Source organism: Scyliorhinus torazame, chromosome 13, assembly GCF_047496885.1.
Source record: "Scyliorhinus torazame isolate Kashiwa2021f chromosome 13, sScyTor2.1, whole genome shotgun sequence".
Taxonomy (NCBI): domain Eukaryota; kingdom Metazoa; phylum Chordata; class Chondrichthyes; order Carcharhiniformes; family Scyliorhinidae; genus Scyliorhinus; species Scyliorhinus torazame.
The window spans coordinates 101,674,408-101,691,912 of NC_092719.1; the positions used below are offsets into that span (position 1 = coordinate 101,674,408).

Below are 17,505 nucleotides of genomic sequence, written 5' to 3' on the forward strand. Positions count from 1 at the left end.
CTGGCTCTCCTCGCTGGAATGATCTGACTCCCCTTTCTGGGATGATCCGGCTCCCCTCTCTGGGATGATCCTGCTCTCCTCGCTGGGATGGTCTGGCTCTCCTCGCTGGGATGATCTGGGTCTCCTCTCCGAGATGATCCGGCTCTCCTCGTTGGGATGATCCAGCTCTCCTCTTCTAGATGATCCGGCTCTCCTCTCTGGGATGGTCTGACTCCCCTCTCTGGGATGATCCGGCTCCCCTCTCTGGAATGGTCTGGCTCTCCTCTCCAAGTTGATCTGGCTCTCCTCGCTGGGATGATCCGGCTCTCCTCTCTGGATTATCTGGCTCTCCTCTCTGAGATGATCTGGCTCCCCTCGCTGGGATGATCCGGGTCCCCTCGCTGGGATGAACTGGCTCTCCACTGAGGGATGATCCTGCTCTCCTCTCTGGGATGATCCGGCTCTCCTCGCTGGGATGATCCGATTCTCTTCGCTGGGATGGTCTGGCTCTCCTCTCTGGGATGATCTGATTCTCCTCACTGGGATGATCTGGCTCCCCTCTCCGGGATGATCTGGCTTCTCCTCCAACCCACATGAATAATTTGGCTCCCATTGCAGCCACCTACTACTCCTCTTCATCCAACATACAGATCATATAAAGTGGGAATGAGATGCAGTCATTTTGTTGAAATGGAATATTTTCCAACTGTAATGCAAAACAAAATGATGGGGATGGCTTGTTAAGTATAACAATAAAACTGTGAGGATAATTTTTTACAGTCTGATAAATTAGTGGTTCCCATTACAGCTGCGTAGACTAATCCTTCAGCCAATAATGAAGAAAATTGTGCAGAACAAGGAAACTGCATTGTAGATCTGTGGTGTTTAACATGACATTGTACCAAAGGAGATTACAGAGGGAAACAGATTGGAAGTTTGCAACTACAAGTATCAAGCTCAGTTTTGTAACAATCAGCCTTGAGATCATACTTAAAACCCACAAGAGCAATGATACAAGCAGCAATGAGTGGATTACCTGCAGCAGGTAATTTTGCTGTTGACTTTGTGCTTGGAGACAGATTTCTGCTCTGGAGACCACAAACCTGCAATAAAGGCATTTTAAACATAAAAGGAAAAATAAAGTGAAATTATAAACATGACAATTCATTTTCAAACCGCTTTATCCAATTCATTCAATCATTCTGTAAACTCAAATGTTTGTTTCTAATCTACTTGCAGGATGTACTTTAAAAATAAAGGTCTGGCAAACAGCGCGATGGTCATAAGATTTCGGGAGCACATGGATTCCTGGAATGGGCAAACAAGTGCCAAACATAGTTTAGTACTGAAAAGCATGAGATAATAAATTTGGAGGAAAAAAACAGAAATGGAAATATATACTGAATGGGAAGACACTGAGGATTAGTGGTAGAAGGAACTTTATTAACATGAATGGGATCAACTTTTTTTCATCATGTAGTAATGGCCAGACATCACTTGACCTAACCTTTTTGATTTTTGAAAACCTTTCATTATAAGTCCTGCTTGGTTTTTGCAGTAGACTGTAGAATGCAGGAGTAACATCAGGGGGTATCCATGATGTGGAGATGCCGGCGTTGGACTGGGGTGAGCACAGTAAGAAGTCTTACAACACCAGGTTAAAGTTCAATAGGTTTGTTTCAAACACTAGCTTTCGGAGTACAAATCTTTCCTCAGGTGAATGAAGAAGTGGGTTCCAGAAACATATATATATAGACAAAGTCAAAGATACAAGAGGATGCTTTGAATGCAAGTCTTTGCAGGTAATTAAGTCTTTACAGGTCCAGAGGAAGCAACTGGAGAGAGGGATAAACCCAGGTTAAAGAGGTGTGAATTGTCTCAAGCCAGGACAGTTGGTAGGATTTCACAAGCCCAGGCCAGATGGTGGGGGGTGAAAGTAATGCAACATGAATCCAAGGCCCCGGTTGAGGTCATATTCATGTGTGCGGAACCTGGCTATAAGTTTCTGCTTGGCAAATCTGCGTTGTCGCATGTCCTGCAGGCCACCTTCGAGAACGCGTACCCGAAGATCAGAGGCTGAATGCTCTTGACTGCTGAAGTGTTCCCCGACTGGGAGGGAACATTCACCTGAGGAGAGAGCTGTGCTCCGAAAGCCAGTGATTTGAAACAAACCTGTTGGACTTTAAACTGGTGTTGTAAGACTTCTTACTGTGATCAGAAGGTATATCACTACTAATATCAGGTTATAACTTCTAGCCTTCTACCAAGTCACAAGGCTTAACATTTTAAAGCTTCCTTGAAAGCCGGTTTCTAAAAAGAAAATGCTGGCCTTGTCTGCAAAAGGGAAACTTGTCCTCTGGCTACAAGTATTACAAACAGACCAAAGTGCAAATTAGGAGGAGGCTATTCGGCCCCTTGAACCTGCTCCTCCATTCAACAAGATCATGGCTGATCAGACTGTGGCTCAACTCCACATTCTGCTGACCTCCGATAATCTTTGACTCCCTTGTCAGTCAAGAATCTATCTGCTTGGCCTTATAAATATTCATTGGCCCTGCCCTGCAGCACCCTGAAGAAGAGTTACAAAGATTCACAACCCTTAAGAGAAAGAAATTCTTCTCATTCTTCTAGAATTTAGAAGGTTAAGGGTGATCTGATCGAAATATTTAAGATGGTAACAGGGATAAACAGGATAGCACGGTAGCACAGTGGGTAGCACTGTTGCTTCACGGCTCCAGGGTCCCAGGTTCGATTCCCGGCTTGGGTCACTGTCTGTGCAGAGTCTGCACGTTCTCCCGTGTCTGCGTGGGTTTCCTGTGGATGCTCCGGTTTCCTCCCAAAAGACGTGCTGTTAGGTCATTTGGACATTCTGAATTCTCCTTCTGTGTACCCGAACAGGTGCAGGAATATGACGACTAAGGGCTTTTCACAGTAACTTCATTGCAGTGTTAATGTAAGCCTACTTGTGACAATAAAAATTATTAAATTAACTAAAGATAAACTAGGACCACTGGTTGGAGATTCAAAAACTAAGGGACACAGTCTAAAAATTAGGGCAAGACTGTTCAGGAGAGATGTTAGGAAGAATTTCCTCACTCAAAGGATAGTAGAGGTTTGGAACTCTCTCCCAAAATAGCATTTGAAGCTAGAACAGTTGTTAATTTTAAATCTGAGATAGATAGATTTTTGTTAAGCAAAAATATTAAGGGATATTCACAGGGGCTTTCCACAGTAACTTCATTGAAGCCTGCTTGTGACAATAAGCGATTATTACATTATTATATGGAGTTCGGTCACAGATCAGCGTGATCTCATTAAATGGTGGGAAAGGTTCGAGGGGCTGAATGACCTACTTCAGTTCCTATATGTTCCTAGTCCTGTCTTAAATGGAAGACCTCTTATTTTCAATCTGTGTCGCCTAGTTCTCACCTCCCCAAAAGGAGAAACGTCCTTTCAGCATTCACCCTGCCAAGTTCCCTCAGGATCTTATGTGTTTCAATTAGATCACCTCTCATTCTTCTAAATTCCAATGGATACAGGCCCAGCCTGTCCAACCTTTCATAAGATAACGCACACCCCCCACCCAAGGTATCTGTTGAGTGAACCACCTCTGAACTGCTTCTAACACATTTATATCCTTCCTTAAATAAGGAGACCAAAACTGTTCACAGTGCTCCAGATGTGGTCTCACCAATTCCCTACACAACTGTAGCAAAACATTTCTACTGGTATATTATATTCCCCTTGCAATAAAAGACAACATTTCATTTGCCTCCCTAATTAATTGCTGTACTCGCATACTCATTTTTTGTACCAGGACAGATCCTTTACACCTCGGAGCTCTGCAAAATCTCTCCATTTGAATAATGGGCTGCTTTTATGTTCTTCCTGTCCAAGTGGACATTTTCCCACATTATACTCCATCTGCCAAATTTCTGCCTACTATCTTGTCCATTTGCAGACTCCTTATGTCCTATTCACAACTTACTTTCCAACCTAACTTATCAACCTATCTTTGTGTCAATAGCAATTTTAACAAACATACATTAAATCCCTTAGTCAAAATCATTGATCTAAATTCTAAATAATTAAGGCTCCAGCACAGGTACCTATGGAACACCACTCATTACATCTTGCCAACCTGAAAATGAACCGTTCATGCTTACTCTGTTTCCTATCAGCTAATCAATCCTCTATCCATGCTAATATGTTACCCATGAATTCTTATTTTGCGAAGTCACATTTGGTGTGGCACCCTGTCAAATGCCTTCTGGAATTCTAAGCACAGAACATATACAGCTTCCCCTTTATCCACATTGCTTGTTATTTCCTCAAAGAACTCCAATAAATTCATCAAACATGATTGCCCTTTCACAAAACCACATCAATTCTGCCTATTGCATTGAGATTTCCCAATTGCCCCACTGTATCTTCCATAATAATAAATTCCAGCTATTTCCGTGTGACAAATGTTAAGCTAAATGGCCTCAGGTTTCCTGCTTTCTCTCTCCCTCCTTTTTTGAATTGAGGAGGCACTTTCGCTATTTTTCAATCTGATGGGATTAAAAAATTAAAACCAATCCATCTACAATCTCTGCCGCCGCCTCTTTTAAGGATGAAGTCCGTCAGGACCTGGGACTTGTCAACTTTTAGTTCCAATAGTTTTGTCAGCACCATTTCCCTGGTGATTGTAATTGTTTTAAGCTTACCCTCCCTTTCACCTCCTGATTCACAATCATTTCCATGATGATATTTGTAGCCTCTACTGTGAAGACAGACCCGAAACATCTTTCAATTCATCCGCCATTTCCTTATTTTCCATTCTCACTCCCGAGGGGACCAACTCTCTGATCAAGGTGTTAAGGTTCAAAACCAAGGTATAAAAGCCAACATAAGTGTACTTTACCTGAATGCTCGTAGTATTCGGAATGAGTTGATGGCGCAAATCATCGTGAATGACTATGATTTAGTGGCCATTACTGAAATATGGTAAAAGGATGGTCACGACTGGGAGTTAAATATCCAAGGGTACCAAACTATTTGGAAGGACAGAGTGGATGGTAAAGGAGGTGGTGTAGCGCTGTTATTTAAGGATGACATCCGGGCAATAGTAAGGGATGACATCGGTGCTATGGAGGATAAGGTTGAATCCATTTGGGTGGAAATCAGGAATAGTAAGGCGAAAAAGTCACTGATAGGAGTAGTCTATGGCCACCAAATAGTAACATCATGGTGGGGCAGGCAATAAACAAAGAAATAACTGATGCATGTAGAAATGGTACAGCAGTTATCATGGGGGATTTTAATCTACATGTCGATTGGTTTAAGCAGGTCTGTCAAGGCAACCTTGAGGAGGAGTTTATAGAAAGTATCCACGATAGTTTCCTAGAACAGTATGTAATGGAACCTACGAGGAAACAAGCGGCCCTAGGTCTGGTCCTGTGTAATGAGACAGGATTGATTAATGATCTCATAGTTAGGGATCCTCTCAGAAGGAGCGATCATAATATGGTGGAATTTAAAATACAGTTGGAGGGTGAGAAGGTAAAATCAAACACGAGTGTTTTGTGCTTAAACAAAGGAGATTACAATGGGATGAGAGAAGAGTTAGCTAAGGTAGACTGGGAACAAAGACTTTGTGGTGAAACAGTTGAGGAACAGTGGAGGACCTTCCAAGCGATTTTTCACAGTGCTCAGCAAAGGTTTATACGAACAAAAAGGAAGGACGATAGAAAGAGGGAAAATCGACCGTGGATATCTCAGGAAATAAGGGAGAGTATCAAATTGAAGGAAAAAGCATACAAAGTGGCAAAGTTTAGTGGGAGACTAGAGGATTGGGAAATCTTTAGGGGGCAACAGAAAGCTACTAAAAAAGCTATAATGAAGAGTAAGATAGATTATGAGAGTAAACTTGCTCAGAATATAAAAACAGACAGTAAAAGCTTCTACAAATATATAAAACAAAAATGAGTGGCTAAGGTAAATATTGGTCCTTTAGAGGATGAGAAGGGAGATTTAATTTTTTTTAAAAAAATATTTTTATTCTCCTCCTTTTTCACATTTTCTCCCAAATTTACACCCACCAACAATAAACAATAATCAACAAATATGTCAATCCCCATAACAATAACAACGATCCCATCCTCCCACCAACCCCCAAACATTAGCCCGCATGTTTACATAAACAAATGACAAAAAGGAATCAGGGATCACCCATAGTCACCCTTAATACACACAGCCCCCCTCCCCCCACCATCCCCCCAACTAATGTTCGATGTTATCCAGTTCTTGAAAGTGCATAATGAATAATGCCTATGACTTGTAGAACCCCTCCGTCCTTCACCTCAGTTCAAACTTAACCTTCTCAAGAGTCAAGAATTCCCCCCCGCCACACCAGGGCACAGGGTGGAGAGGCTGCTCTCCATCCCAACAGGATCTGCCTCCTGGCGATCAACGAGGCGAAGGCTACGATATCTGCCTCCGCACCCGTTTCCAACCCTGGCTGGTCCGACACCCCGAATATGGCCTCCCGGGGACCCAGGTCCAGTTTCACATACACCACCTTGGAAATTACCCTAAAAACCTCCTTCCAGTAATCCTCTAGCTTTGGACAGGACCAAAACATATGAACGTGATTAGCACCCCCCCCCCCCCCCCCCCCCACCCGCAACGCTCACACACATCTTCTACTCCTTCAAAGAATCGGCTCATCCTCGCCCTCGTGAGGTGTGCTCTGTATACCACCTTCAGCTGTATCAGCCCCAACCTCGCACATGAGGTGGAGGCATTTACACTCACCTCACACCAGACCCCCTCCTCTATCGCCTCTCCCAACTCTTCCTCCCACTTTGCTTTGATCCCTTCAAGTGGTGCCTTATCCTCTTCCAAAATAGTTCCGTACACCACTGACACTATCCCCTTCTCCAGTCCCCTTGTCGTCAGCACCTCCTCCAGCAATGTGGAGGCCGGTTCCTCCGGGAAGCTCGGTATCAACTTTCTGGCAAAATCTCGAACCTGCATGTTTCTAAACGTTTCCCCCGCTCCAGCCCATACTTCGCTTCCAGCCCCTTCAATCCTGCAAACCGACCCCTAAAAAACAAATCTTTTAGCGATTTAATCCCCTTCTCTTCCCATTTCCGAAAATTTTCATCTACCGGACTCCGAGTATTCCCCCGGAGCTATCGGGAGCGGCGCTGTTGCTCGTGCTTTCAGACCCAACCCCCTGCACAAACTCTCCTCCATTCTGACCCACTGGGAATCAACCCCTCTGACCCAGCTCCACACCTTCTCCACATTCGCCGCCCAGTAGTAGTACACCAGGTTCGGAAGACCCAAACCCCCTGCCTGCCTTTCCCTCTGTAGCAGCACCTTTCACACTCTGACCAACTTCCCTCCCCATATGAACAAGGTAATCCTTCCTTCAATCTCCCTGAAAAAAGCCTTTGGCAATGAAATCGCGGCAACACATTTATTTTAACCGTCTGTACCCGACCCGCCAGTGACAGAGGGAGACCATCCCACCTTGCCAGATCGGCTTTCTCTCTCCCCACCAAACTAGAGATGTTGTACCTGCGAAGCCTCCCCCACTCCCGGGCAACCTGCACCCCCAGATATCTAAAGTGATTCCCTGCCCTACGGAATGGCAGCCCCCCCCCACCCCTGCCCCCACCCCCAGCAGAGACACCACAAAATACTCACTCTTGATTAGGTTCAGCTTGTACCCCGAGAAAGACCCAAATACTCGCAGTAGCTCTAATATTCCCCCTATCGACACACTCGGTTCCGACACATATAACAGCAAGTCGTCAGCATATATGCTCTATCCCCCCCCCCCGCCCACTATTCCTTTCCATGCTCCCGAACTTCTCAATGCGATGGCCAACGGCTCAATCGCAAGTGCAAGCAGCAGGGGGGGACATAGGACATCCCTGCCTTGTCCCACGGTGGAGAGAAAAGTATCTCGAGCTGATGTTGTTTGTGCGGACATTCGCCCTCGGCTCCTTATATAGTAGCTTTACCCAGTTCACAAATCTTGGTCCAATCCCAAACCGCTCCAGAACTGCCATCAAGTACCCCCATTCTACCCGGTCAAACGCCTTCTCGGTGTCCAATGCCACACCTGTTTCCTTCCCTTCTGCCGGTGCCATAACGACGTTCAAAACCCTCCTAATGTTCGAAAAAAGATGCCTCCCTCTCACGAACGAGAAGGGAGATTTAATAATGGGAGATGAGGAAATGGCTGAGGAACTGAACAGGTTTTTTGGGTCGGTCTTCACAGTGGAAGACACAAACAACATGCCACTAACTGATGGAAATGAGGCTATGACAGGTGAGGACCTTGAGAGGACTGTTATCAGCAAGGAGGTAGTGATGGGCAAGCTAATGGGGCTAAAGGTAGACAAGTCTACTGGCCCTGATGGAATGCATCCCAGAGTGCTAAAAGAGATGGCTAGGGAAACTGCAAATGCACTAGTGATAATTTACCAAAATTCACTAGACTCTGGTGTGGTCCCGGCGGATTGGAAATTAGCAAACGTGACGCTACTGTTTAAAAAAGGAGGCAGGCAGAAAGCGGGTAATTATAGGCCAGTTAGCTTGACTTTGGTAGTAGGGAAGATGCTGGAATCTATCATCAAGGAAGAAATAGCGAGGCATCTGGATGGAAATTGTCCCATTGGGCAGACGCAGCATGGGTGAATAAAGGGCAGGTCGTGCCTAACGAATTTAGTGGAATTTTTTGAGGGCATTACCAGTGCGGTAGATAACGGGGAGCCAATGGATGTGGTATATCTGGATTTCCAGAAAGCTTTTGACAAGGTGCCACACAAAAGATTGCTACATAAGATAAAGATGCATGGCATTAAGGGGAAAGTAGTAGTACGGATAGAGGATTGATTAATTAATAGAAAGCAAAGAGTGGGGATTAATGGGTGTTTCCATGGTTGGCAATCAGTAGCTAGTTGTGTCCCTCAGGGTTCAGTGTTGGGACAATTGTTCACAATGTACAAGGATGATTTGGAGTTGGGGAGCAAGTGCAATGTGTCCAAGTTTGCAGATGACACTAAGATGAGTGGTAAAGCAAAAAGTGCAGAGGATACCAGAAGTCTGCAGAGGGATTTGGATAGGTTAAGTGAATGGGCTAGGGTCTGGCAGATGGAATACAATGTTGACAAATGTGAGGTTATCCATTTTGGTAGGAATAACAGCAAAAGGAATGATTATTTAAATGATAAAATATTAAAACGTGCTGCTGTGCAGAGAGACCTGGGTGTGCTAGTGCATGAGATGCAAATCGTTGGTTTACAGGTGCAACAGGTGATTAAGAAGGCAAATGGAATTTTGTCCTTCATTGCTAAAGGGATGGAGTTTAAGACTAGGGAGGTTATGCTGCAATTGTATAAGGTGTTAGTGAGGCCACACCTGGAGTATTGTGTTCAGTTTTGGTCTCCTTACCTGAGAAAGGACGTACTGGCGCTGGGGTGTGTGCAGAGGAGATTCACTAGATTAATCCCAGAGCTGAAGGGGTTGGATTACGAGGAGAGGTTGAGTAGACTGGGACTGTACTCATTAGAATTTAGAAGAATGCGGGGGGGGGGGGATCTTATAGAAACGTATAAAATTATGAAGGGAATAGATAGGATAGATGCGGGCAGGTTGTTTCCACTGGCGGGTGAAAGCAGAACTAAGGGGCATAGCCTCAACATAAGGGGAAGTAGGTTTAGGACTGAGCTTAGGAGGAACTTCGTCACCCAAAGGGTCGTGAATGTATGGAATTCCTTGCCCAGTGAAGCAGTAGAGGCTCCTTCATTAAATGTTTTTAAGATAAAGATAGATAGTTTTTTGAAGAATAAAGGGATTAAGGGTTATGGTGTTCGGGCGATAAAGTGGAGCAGAGTCCAAAAACGATCAGCCATGATCTCATTGAATGGCGGAGCAGGCTCGAGGGGCCAGATGGTCTAATCCTGCTCCTCGTTCTTATGTTCTTATATTCCCTCACTTTAATTACTCTTTGCCTTTTAAAATATCTGTAGAACCTCTTACTATCTGTTTTTATATTTCTAGCCAGTTTTCCCTCTCCTTATTAATCTTGTCGTCATATATTGCTGTCTTTTGATACCCTTATTAATCTTTTAATAATGTTTTGCTGTTTTTAACTATCTTTAACTTCTTTAGTGAGCCACGAATGTCCTGTCTTTCCCTTAGTCTTTCTTTTTCATGACAATGTATTTATTCTAAGTATTCTGAAATATCTCCTTAAATGTCTGCCACTCCATCTCTGCTGACCTATCCCTTAACCTTATTCCCCAGTTCACTTTAACCAGTTCTGTCTTCATGCCCTCATAATTGCCCTTATTTAAGTTTTAAATACTCGTCTTCGATCCATTCCTTTCTCCTTCAAACTGAATGTGAAGTTCAATCATATTATGATCACTGCTACCTAGGGTACCTGTGTTATGAGGTCATTAATTAATCCTGTCCCATTTCACATTTCCAGATCTAGTATAGCCTGCTCTCTGGTTGGCGCGAAAACGTGCTGCTCTAAGAAACTGTCCCGAAAACACTCTCTGAACTCATCATCTATGTTTCCCAATCGGATTTGCTCAATCAATATATAGATTAAAATCACCTTTGATTATCACCATACGTTTCTCACAAGCCCAGATTATTTCTGCTTGTATACCCCGTCCTATAGTATACTTACGGTTTGGAAGCCTACAAACCACCTAACAAATGACTTCTTACCTTTACTATTTCTCATCTCTACTCAAACTGATTTTACATCTTGTCATATTACCAATGTCATCCTTGATGAACAGAGCTACCCATCCAACTTTTCCTAGCTTCCTGTCCTTCCTAAATGAAATGAAATGAATGAAAATCGCTTATTGTCACGAGTAGGCTTCAATGAAGTTACTGTGAAAAGCCCCTAGTCGCCACATACCGGCGCCTGTTCGGGGAGGCTGGTCCAGGAATTGAACCATGCTGCTGGCCTGCTTGGTCTGCTTTAAAAGCCAGCGATTTAGCCCAGTGTGTTAAACCAGCCATGCCATGGGTAGTCTAACACACCCATAACAAACCAGAATGAACAACAACACCTCCTCTACAATAGTCCTCAACACCGGCGCCCCGCAAGGCTGCGTACTTAGCCCCCTACTCTACTCCCTATACACACACGACTGCGTGGCAAAACTTGGTTCCAACTCCATCTACAAGTTTGCTGACGATACGACCATAGTGGGCCGGATCTCGAATAACGATGAGTCCGAATACAGGAGGGAGATAGAGAACCTAGTGGAGTGGTGTAGCGACAACAATCTCTCCCTCAATGCCAACAAAACTAAAGAGCTGGTAATTGACTTCAGGAAGCAAAGTACTGTACACACCCCTGTCAGCATCAACGGGGCCGAGGTGGAGACGGTTAGTAGTTTCAAATTCCCAGGGGTGCACACCTCCAAAAATCTGTCCTGGTCCACCCACGTCGATGCTACCACCAAGAAAGCACAACAGCGCCCATACTTCCTCAGGAAACTAAGGAAATTCGGCATGTCCACATTGACTCTTAGCAACTTTTACAGATGCACCATAGAAAGCATCCTATCAGGCTGCATCACAGCCTGGTATGGCAACTGCTCGGCCCAGGACCGCAAGAAACTTCAGAGAGTCGTGAACACCGCCCAGTCCATCACACAAACCTGCCTCCCATCCACCAAATCCCTCTACACCTCTCGCTGCCTGGGGAAAGCGGGCAGTATAATCAAAGACCCCTCCCACCCGGCTTACTCACTCTTCCAACTTCTTCCATCGGGCAGGAGATACAGAAGTCTGAGAACACGCACGAACAGACTCAAAAACAGCTTCTTCCCCACTGTCACCAGACTCCTAAATGACCCTCTTATGGACTGACCTCATTAACACTACACCCTGTATGCTTCATCCGATGCCAGTGCTTTTGTAGTTACATTTGTATATGTTGTGTTGCCCTATTATGTATTTTCTTTTATTCCCTTTTCTTCTCATGTACTTAATGATCTGTTGAGCTGCTCGCAGAAAAATACCTTTCACTGTACCTCGGTACACGTGACAATAAACAAATCCAATCCAATGTATCCTTGAATGATTCAGGTCCCAGTCTTTGTCATTCTGTAGCCATGTCTCTGTAATGGCTATCAGATCATACATATCTAATTCTATTTGTGCTTTTTCTGAATGTACGTAGCATTCATAACAAAACAGCTTTAGTACGGTCTTTTTACTACTTTTATAACCTCTAGCCTTATCTGTTAGTGCACCCATAGGTTTATACACTCTGTCCCTTCCTGCCTTGCTCAGATCATCATTTCCTTATTCCTATCTTGCTCTCTTACCTTGTCTTCTCCATTTAAGTAATCACATCTTCCCAAACTTGATTCCTTGCCCCCATGATTTAGGTTAAAGCCCTCTCTACTGTCCTTGTTTTACAACTCGGCAGAACTGTTCCCAGCATGGTTCAGGTGAAGACCATCCCAACGTCCAGTTTCCACTTTCCCCAGAACTGGTGCCAGTGCCCCATCAGTCAAAACATATTTCACCCACACCAATCTTTGAGGCATGCATTTAACTTTCTAATCTGATTTGTACTTGGCTCATGGCTTAGGTAGTAATCATGATTAGCTTTGAGGTTGTGATTTTTAACTTAGCCCGTGGCTGCTCGTACTCCTTCAGCAGAACCTCATTCCTAGTTCTACTTATGTCATTGATACTTCCATAGACCACAATGACTGGATCTTTTCCCCTATCACTGCAAGTTCCTCTCCAGCCCAAAGAAGATGTTCTGAATCTTGGCACCACGAAAGCAAGACAGCTGTTTGGACTCCCAATCTCAGCTGCAGAGAACTGGGTCAACCCCCCTAATATACTGTCCCAGATTGCCACTACATTCTTGTTATCACCTCACTTGAATGATGTCATGGTCAGTAGATTCATCCACCCTGCAGTGACTGCTTCATCCATACAAGCTGCAAGAAGCTTAAACCTTTGGACAATTGCAAAGGCTGAGGCTCCTCCACCTCTACCTTCTGGGACCCCTTAACTGTCTCACTCGTAGTCACAACCTCCTGTGCCTGACCACTGCCCAAATCAGACAGCCCTAACCCGAGGGGTGTGGTCCCCTCCCTGATGCATCGTAATGTCTGCATCTTGGCCTCCAGCTCAATTACCCTGAGCTGAAGCTTCACAATGCACGAACACTTACAGCAGGCATCTTTCCCCTAGATCACTCGAGCATCCAGGAACGCCCACATTTTGCAGGAGCAAAATATCACCTGCCCTTCCATTATCTGATGTGTTTAATTAGTTTATTTTTAATTAATTTATAATTAAGAAATGTTGCAACTCCCATTAATCTTTACTACAACTAACAAACCTTTCTATAACTAATAAAACCGTACAATTACTAACAAATTACAGGGGTTTCGAAGATCAAGGAGCAAAATATATTTCCCTGTGTGGTCATACTTTTTTAAAATAAATTTAGAGTACCCAATTCATTTTTTCCAATTATGGGGCAATTTAGTGTGGCCAATCCACCTACCCTGCACATCTTTTGAGTTGTGGGGTGAAACAGGGAGGATATGCAAACTCCACACGGACAGTGACCCAGAGCCAGGATCGAACCTGGGACCTCGGCGCTGTGAGGCAGCAGTGCTGCCCACTGCACCACCATGCTGCCCTGTGTGGTCGCACTTTGACTTCTATCAGAACGTAGCCACTCCACTCTGGAGCCACAGACAACTGGATTAGATAGGTGCCACTGAGTCCTCTTCACCCACACTTCCAGCTGCTGCTGGCTGCCACTGAGTCCTCTTCACCCACTCTTCCCGCTGCCACTGAGTCCTCTTCACCCACTCATCCAGCTGCCACTGAGTCATCGTCACCCTCTCTTCTAGCTGCTGCCTCTGGATCCTCTTCACCCACTCTTCCAGCTGCTGCTGGCTGCCACCGAGTCCTCTTTACCCTCTCTTCTAGCTGCTGCCTCTGGATCCTCTTCAGCCACTCTTCTAGCTGCCACTGAGTCCTCTTCACCCACTCTTCCAGCTGCTGCTGGCTGCCACCGAGTCCTCTTTACCCTCTCTTCTAGCTGCTGCCTCTGGATCCTCTTCACCCACTCTTCTAGCTGCCACCAAGTCCTCTTCAGCCACTCTTCTAGCTGCTACTGAGTCCTCTTCAGCCACTCTTCTAGCTGCTACCGAGTCCTCTTCACCCACTCATCCAGCTGCCTCTGGATACTCTTCCAGCTGCTGCTGGCTGCCACGGAGTCCTCTTCACCATCTCTTCTAGCTGCCACTGAGTCCTCTTCACCCACTCTTCTAGTTGCCACCGAGTCCTCATCACCAACTCTTCCAGCTGCCACTGAGTCCTCTACACCCACTCTTCCAGCTGCCGCCTCTGGGTCCTCTTCATCCAGTCTTCTCGCTACTGCTGGCTCCCACTAAGTCCTCTTCACCCACTCTTCTAGCTGCAACTGAGTCCTCTTCACCCGCTCTTCTAGCTGCTGCTAGCTGCCACCAAGTCCTCTTCACCCACTCTTCTAGCTGCTGCTGAGTTCTCTACATCCACTCGTCTCGTTGCTGCTGGCTCCCACTAAGTCCCCTTCACCCACTCTTCTGGCTGCAACTGAGTCCTCTTCACCCGCTCTTCTGGCTGCTGCTAGCTGCCACCAAGTCCTCTTCACCCACTCTTTTAGCTGCCACCGAGTCCTCTTCACCCACTCTTCCAGCTGCCCCTGCGTCCTCTTCACCCACTCTTCTCGCTGCTGCTGGCTGCCACTGATTCCTCTTCACCCACTCTTCCAGCTGCTGCTGACTGCCTCTGGCATCCTCTCTTCACCCACTCTTCTAGATGCTTCCGACTGCCTCTGGTGTCCTCTCTTCACCCACTCTTCTAGCTGGTGGTTACTGCCTGTGTCCTGTTTTCACCCACTATTTTAGGTGATGGTTACTGCCTCTGGGTTTTCACCCACTATTTTAGGTGATGGTTACTGCCTCTGGGTTCTCTTTATGCCACTTAACAAGGCTGTTTATTCTACTTGGTGTACATCTCTTATTCTAAAGAAACACCACAATATCCTGTCTTCAGCTATCTGGACTCATCTGAATTTCAGCTGCTGAGTGGAAAAATCCCCTCTCACTTGACTCTTACAAACACGTGAAATGTTAACTATTCTGTTTGATTTTAATATTCATAGAAGTGAAACTCCTTTATTTTACCGCATCTTGTGTGTATACGATTTGTGTGAGATAGCAATAAACCTATACAGGAAAAGAGTGAATTAATAAATAATACCCTTGGTTTTCAAATCCATGGCTGGCTGTTGCTAGTTAAGAATTCAAGGGTTATGTACATTGATTGGGAGATTCCCACACGGGGGGGTCAAAGGGATGGCGGGGGAAGCCGGGGTCAGCTGACTTACGGGAGGGATATGGGGGGAGAAAAAAAGCTAGACGGGGATCTAGCGGGGGGGAGGGGAGGGGGGGAGGGGGGGGAGAGGAGGGAGGGGGGGGCGGAAGGGGAGGGGGGGGGGGAAAGGGTTACCGTTGCACTGGCCGAAAGAGAACGGGACACAGAAGAGGTGGCTGGGACGGGGGTCCCCCGGTTGGGGGATTGGAGAATGAGGGAGACGCGGACAAGGGACTGGCCCAGAAAAGGAGATGGCTAGTCGGCGGGGGGGGGGGGGGGGGCTTGTGTCATTTGAGGCCAAGACTATCGTAGCGGATAATGGAGGGAGATATGTGATGGTGAGTGGTAGGTTGCAAGGGACGTGGGTGGTGTTGGTAAATGTATACGCCCTGAACTGGGATGATGCTGGATTTATGAAGCGCATGTTGGGGCGCATTCCGGACCTGGAGGTAGGAGGACTGATAATGGGAGGGGATTTCAATACAGTGCTGGACCCAGCACTGGACCGCTCCAGATCAAAGACGGGAAGGAGGCCGGCGGCGGCCAAGGTGCTCAGGGGTTTTATGGATCAGGTGGGGGGAGTGGACCCATGGAGGTTTGCAAGACCGCAGGCCAGGGAATTTTCTTTTTTCTCCCATGTACATAAGGCTTACTCCCTGATAGATTTCTTTGTTCTGGGCAGGGCGCTCATCCCAAGAGTGGAGGGGACGGAGTATTCGGCCATAGCCGTTTCGGACCATGCCCCGCACTGGGTGGAACTGGAGCTGGGAGAGGAGAGGGACCAACGCCCGCTGTGGCGGCTGGATGTGGGACTGCTGGCTGATGAGGTGGTGTGTGGGAAGGTGAGGGGGCGTATTGAAAGGTACTTGGAGGCCAACGACAACGGGGAGGTGCGAGTGGGGGTGATATGGGAGGCGTTGAAGGCGGTGATCAGGGGAGAGCTGATCTCCATCAGGGCTCATAGGGAGAAGACAGAGGGAATGGAAAGGGAGAGGTTAGTGGGGGAGATCTTGCGAGATGACAGGAGATACGCAGAGGACCCGGAGGAAAGATTACTTGGGGAAAGGCGACGGCTCCAGACAGAGTTTGACCTGCTGACCATGGGCAAGGCGGAGGCACAGTGGAGGAAGGCGCAGGGGGCGACCTACGAGTACGGGGAAAAGGCTAGTCGGATGCTGCCACACCAGCTCCGTAAGAGGGCGGCAGCGAGGGAAATAGGAGGAATCAAAGATGGAAGGGGAGCCACGGTTCGAAGTGCAACGAAAATAAATAAGGTATTCAAGGCCTTCTATGAAGAGCTGTACAGATCCCAGCCCCCAGGGGGGGAAGGGGGGGATGAGGCGATTCCTGGACCAGCTGGGGTTCCCGAAGGTGGAGGAGCAGGAGGCGGTTGGTTTTGGGGCACCAATTGGGTTGGAGGAGTTGAGTAAGGGTTTGGGGAGCATGCAGGCTGGGAAGGCCCCAGGGCCGGACGGGTTCTCGGTGGAGTTCTATAGAAAATATGTGGACCTGCTGGCCCCGCTACTAGTGAGGACCTTTAACGAGGCAAGAGAGGAGGGAACCCTGCCCCAGACAATGTCGGAGGCGACAATCTCCTTGATTCTAAAGCGAGACAAGGATCCACTGCAATGTGGATCGTACAGGCCCGTTTCGCTCCTCAATGTGGATGCTAAGCTATTGGCAAAAGTACTGGCCACTAGGATTGAGGACTGTGTCCCGAGGGTGATTCACGAGGACCAAACAGGGTTCGTAAAGGGCAGGCAGATAAATACCAATGTGCGGCGGCTCTTAAACGTGATAATGATGACATCGAAGGAGGGAGAGGCGGAGATAGTGGCAGCTATGGACGCGGAAAAAGCCTTTGACCGAGTAGAGTGGGAGTACCTCTGGGAGGTATTGCGCAGGTTTGGGTTCGGGGGATGGTTTATTAGATGGGTGAAGCTCCTTTACAGCGCCCCGGTGGCGAGTGCAGTGACGAACCGGCGGAGGTCAGAGTACTTTCGGCTGTACCGAGGGACAAGGCAGGGGTGCCCCCTGTCCCCCCCCGTTGTTTGCACTGGCGATCGAACCCTTGGCCATATCACTTCGGGA

At 46.8% G+C, this 17,505-nt stretch overlaps 1 protein-coding gene across 3 annotated transcripts in view; it reads right to left on the reverse strand.

Moving 5' to 3' along the window:
• The window catches only part of ift122 (intraflagellar transport 122 homolog (Chlamydomonas)), a 459,699-nt gene that overhangs the window by 332,587 nt on the left and 109,607 nt on the right, over positions 1 to 17,505 (reverse strand). For all 3 annotated transcript variants that reach the window (XM_072472002.1, XM_072472003.1, XM_072472001.1), the window contains exon 6: positions 1,016 to 1,082. In XM_072472002.1, the coding sequence (XP_072328103.1) occupies positions 1,016 to 1,082 (67 nt within the window). The remainder of the gene's footprint in view (positions 1 to 1,015; positions 1,083 to 17,505) is intronic.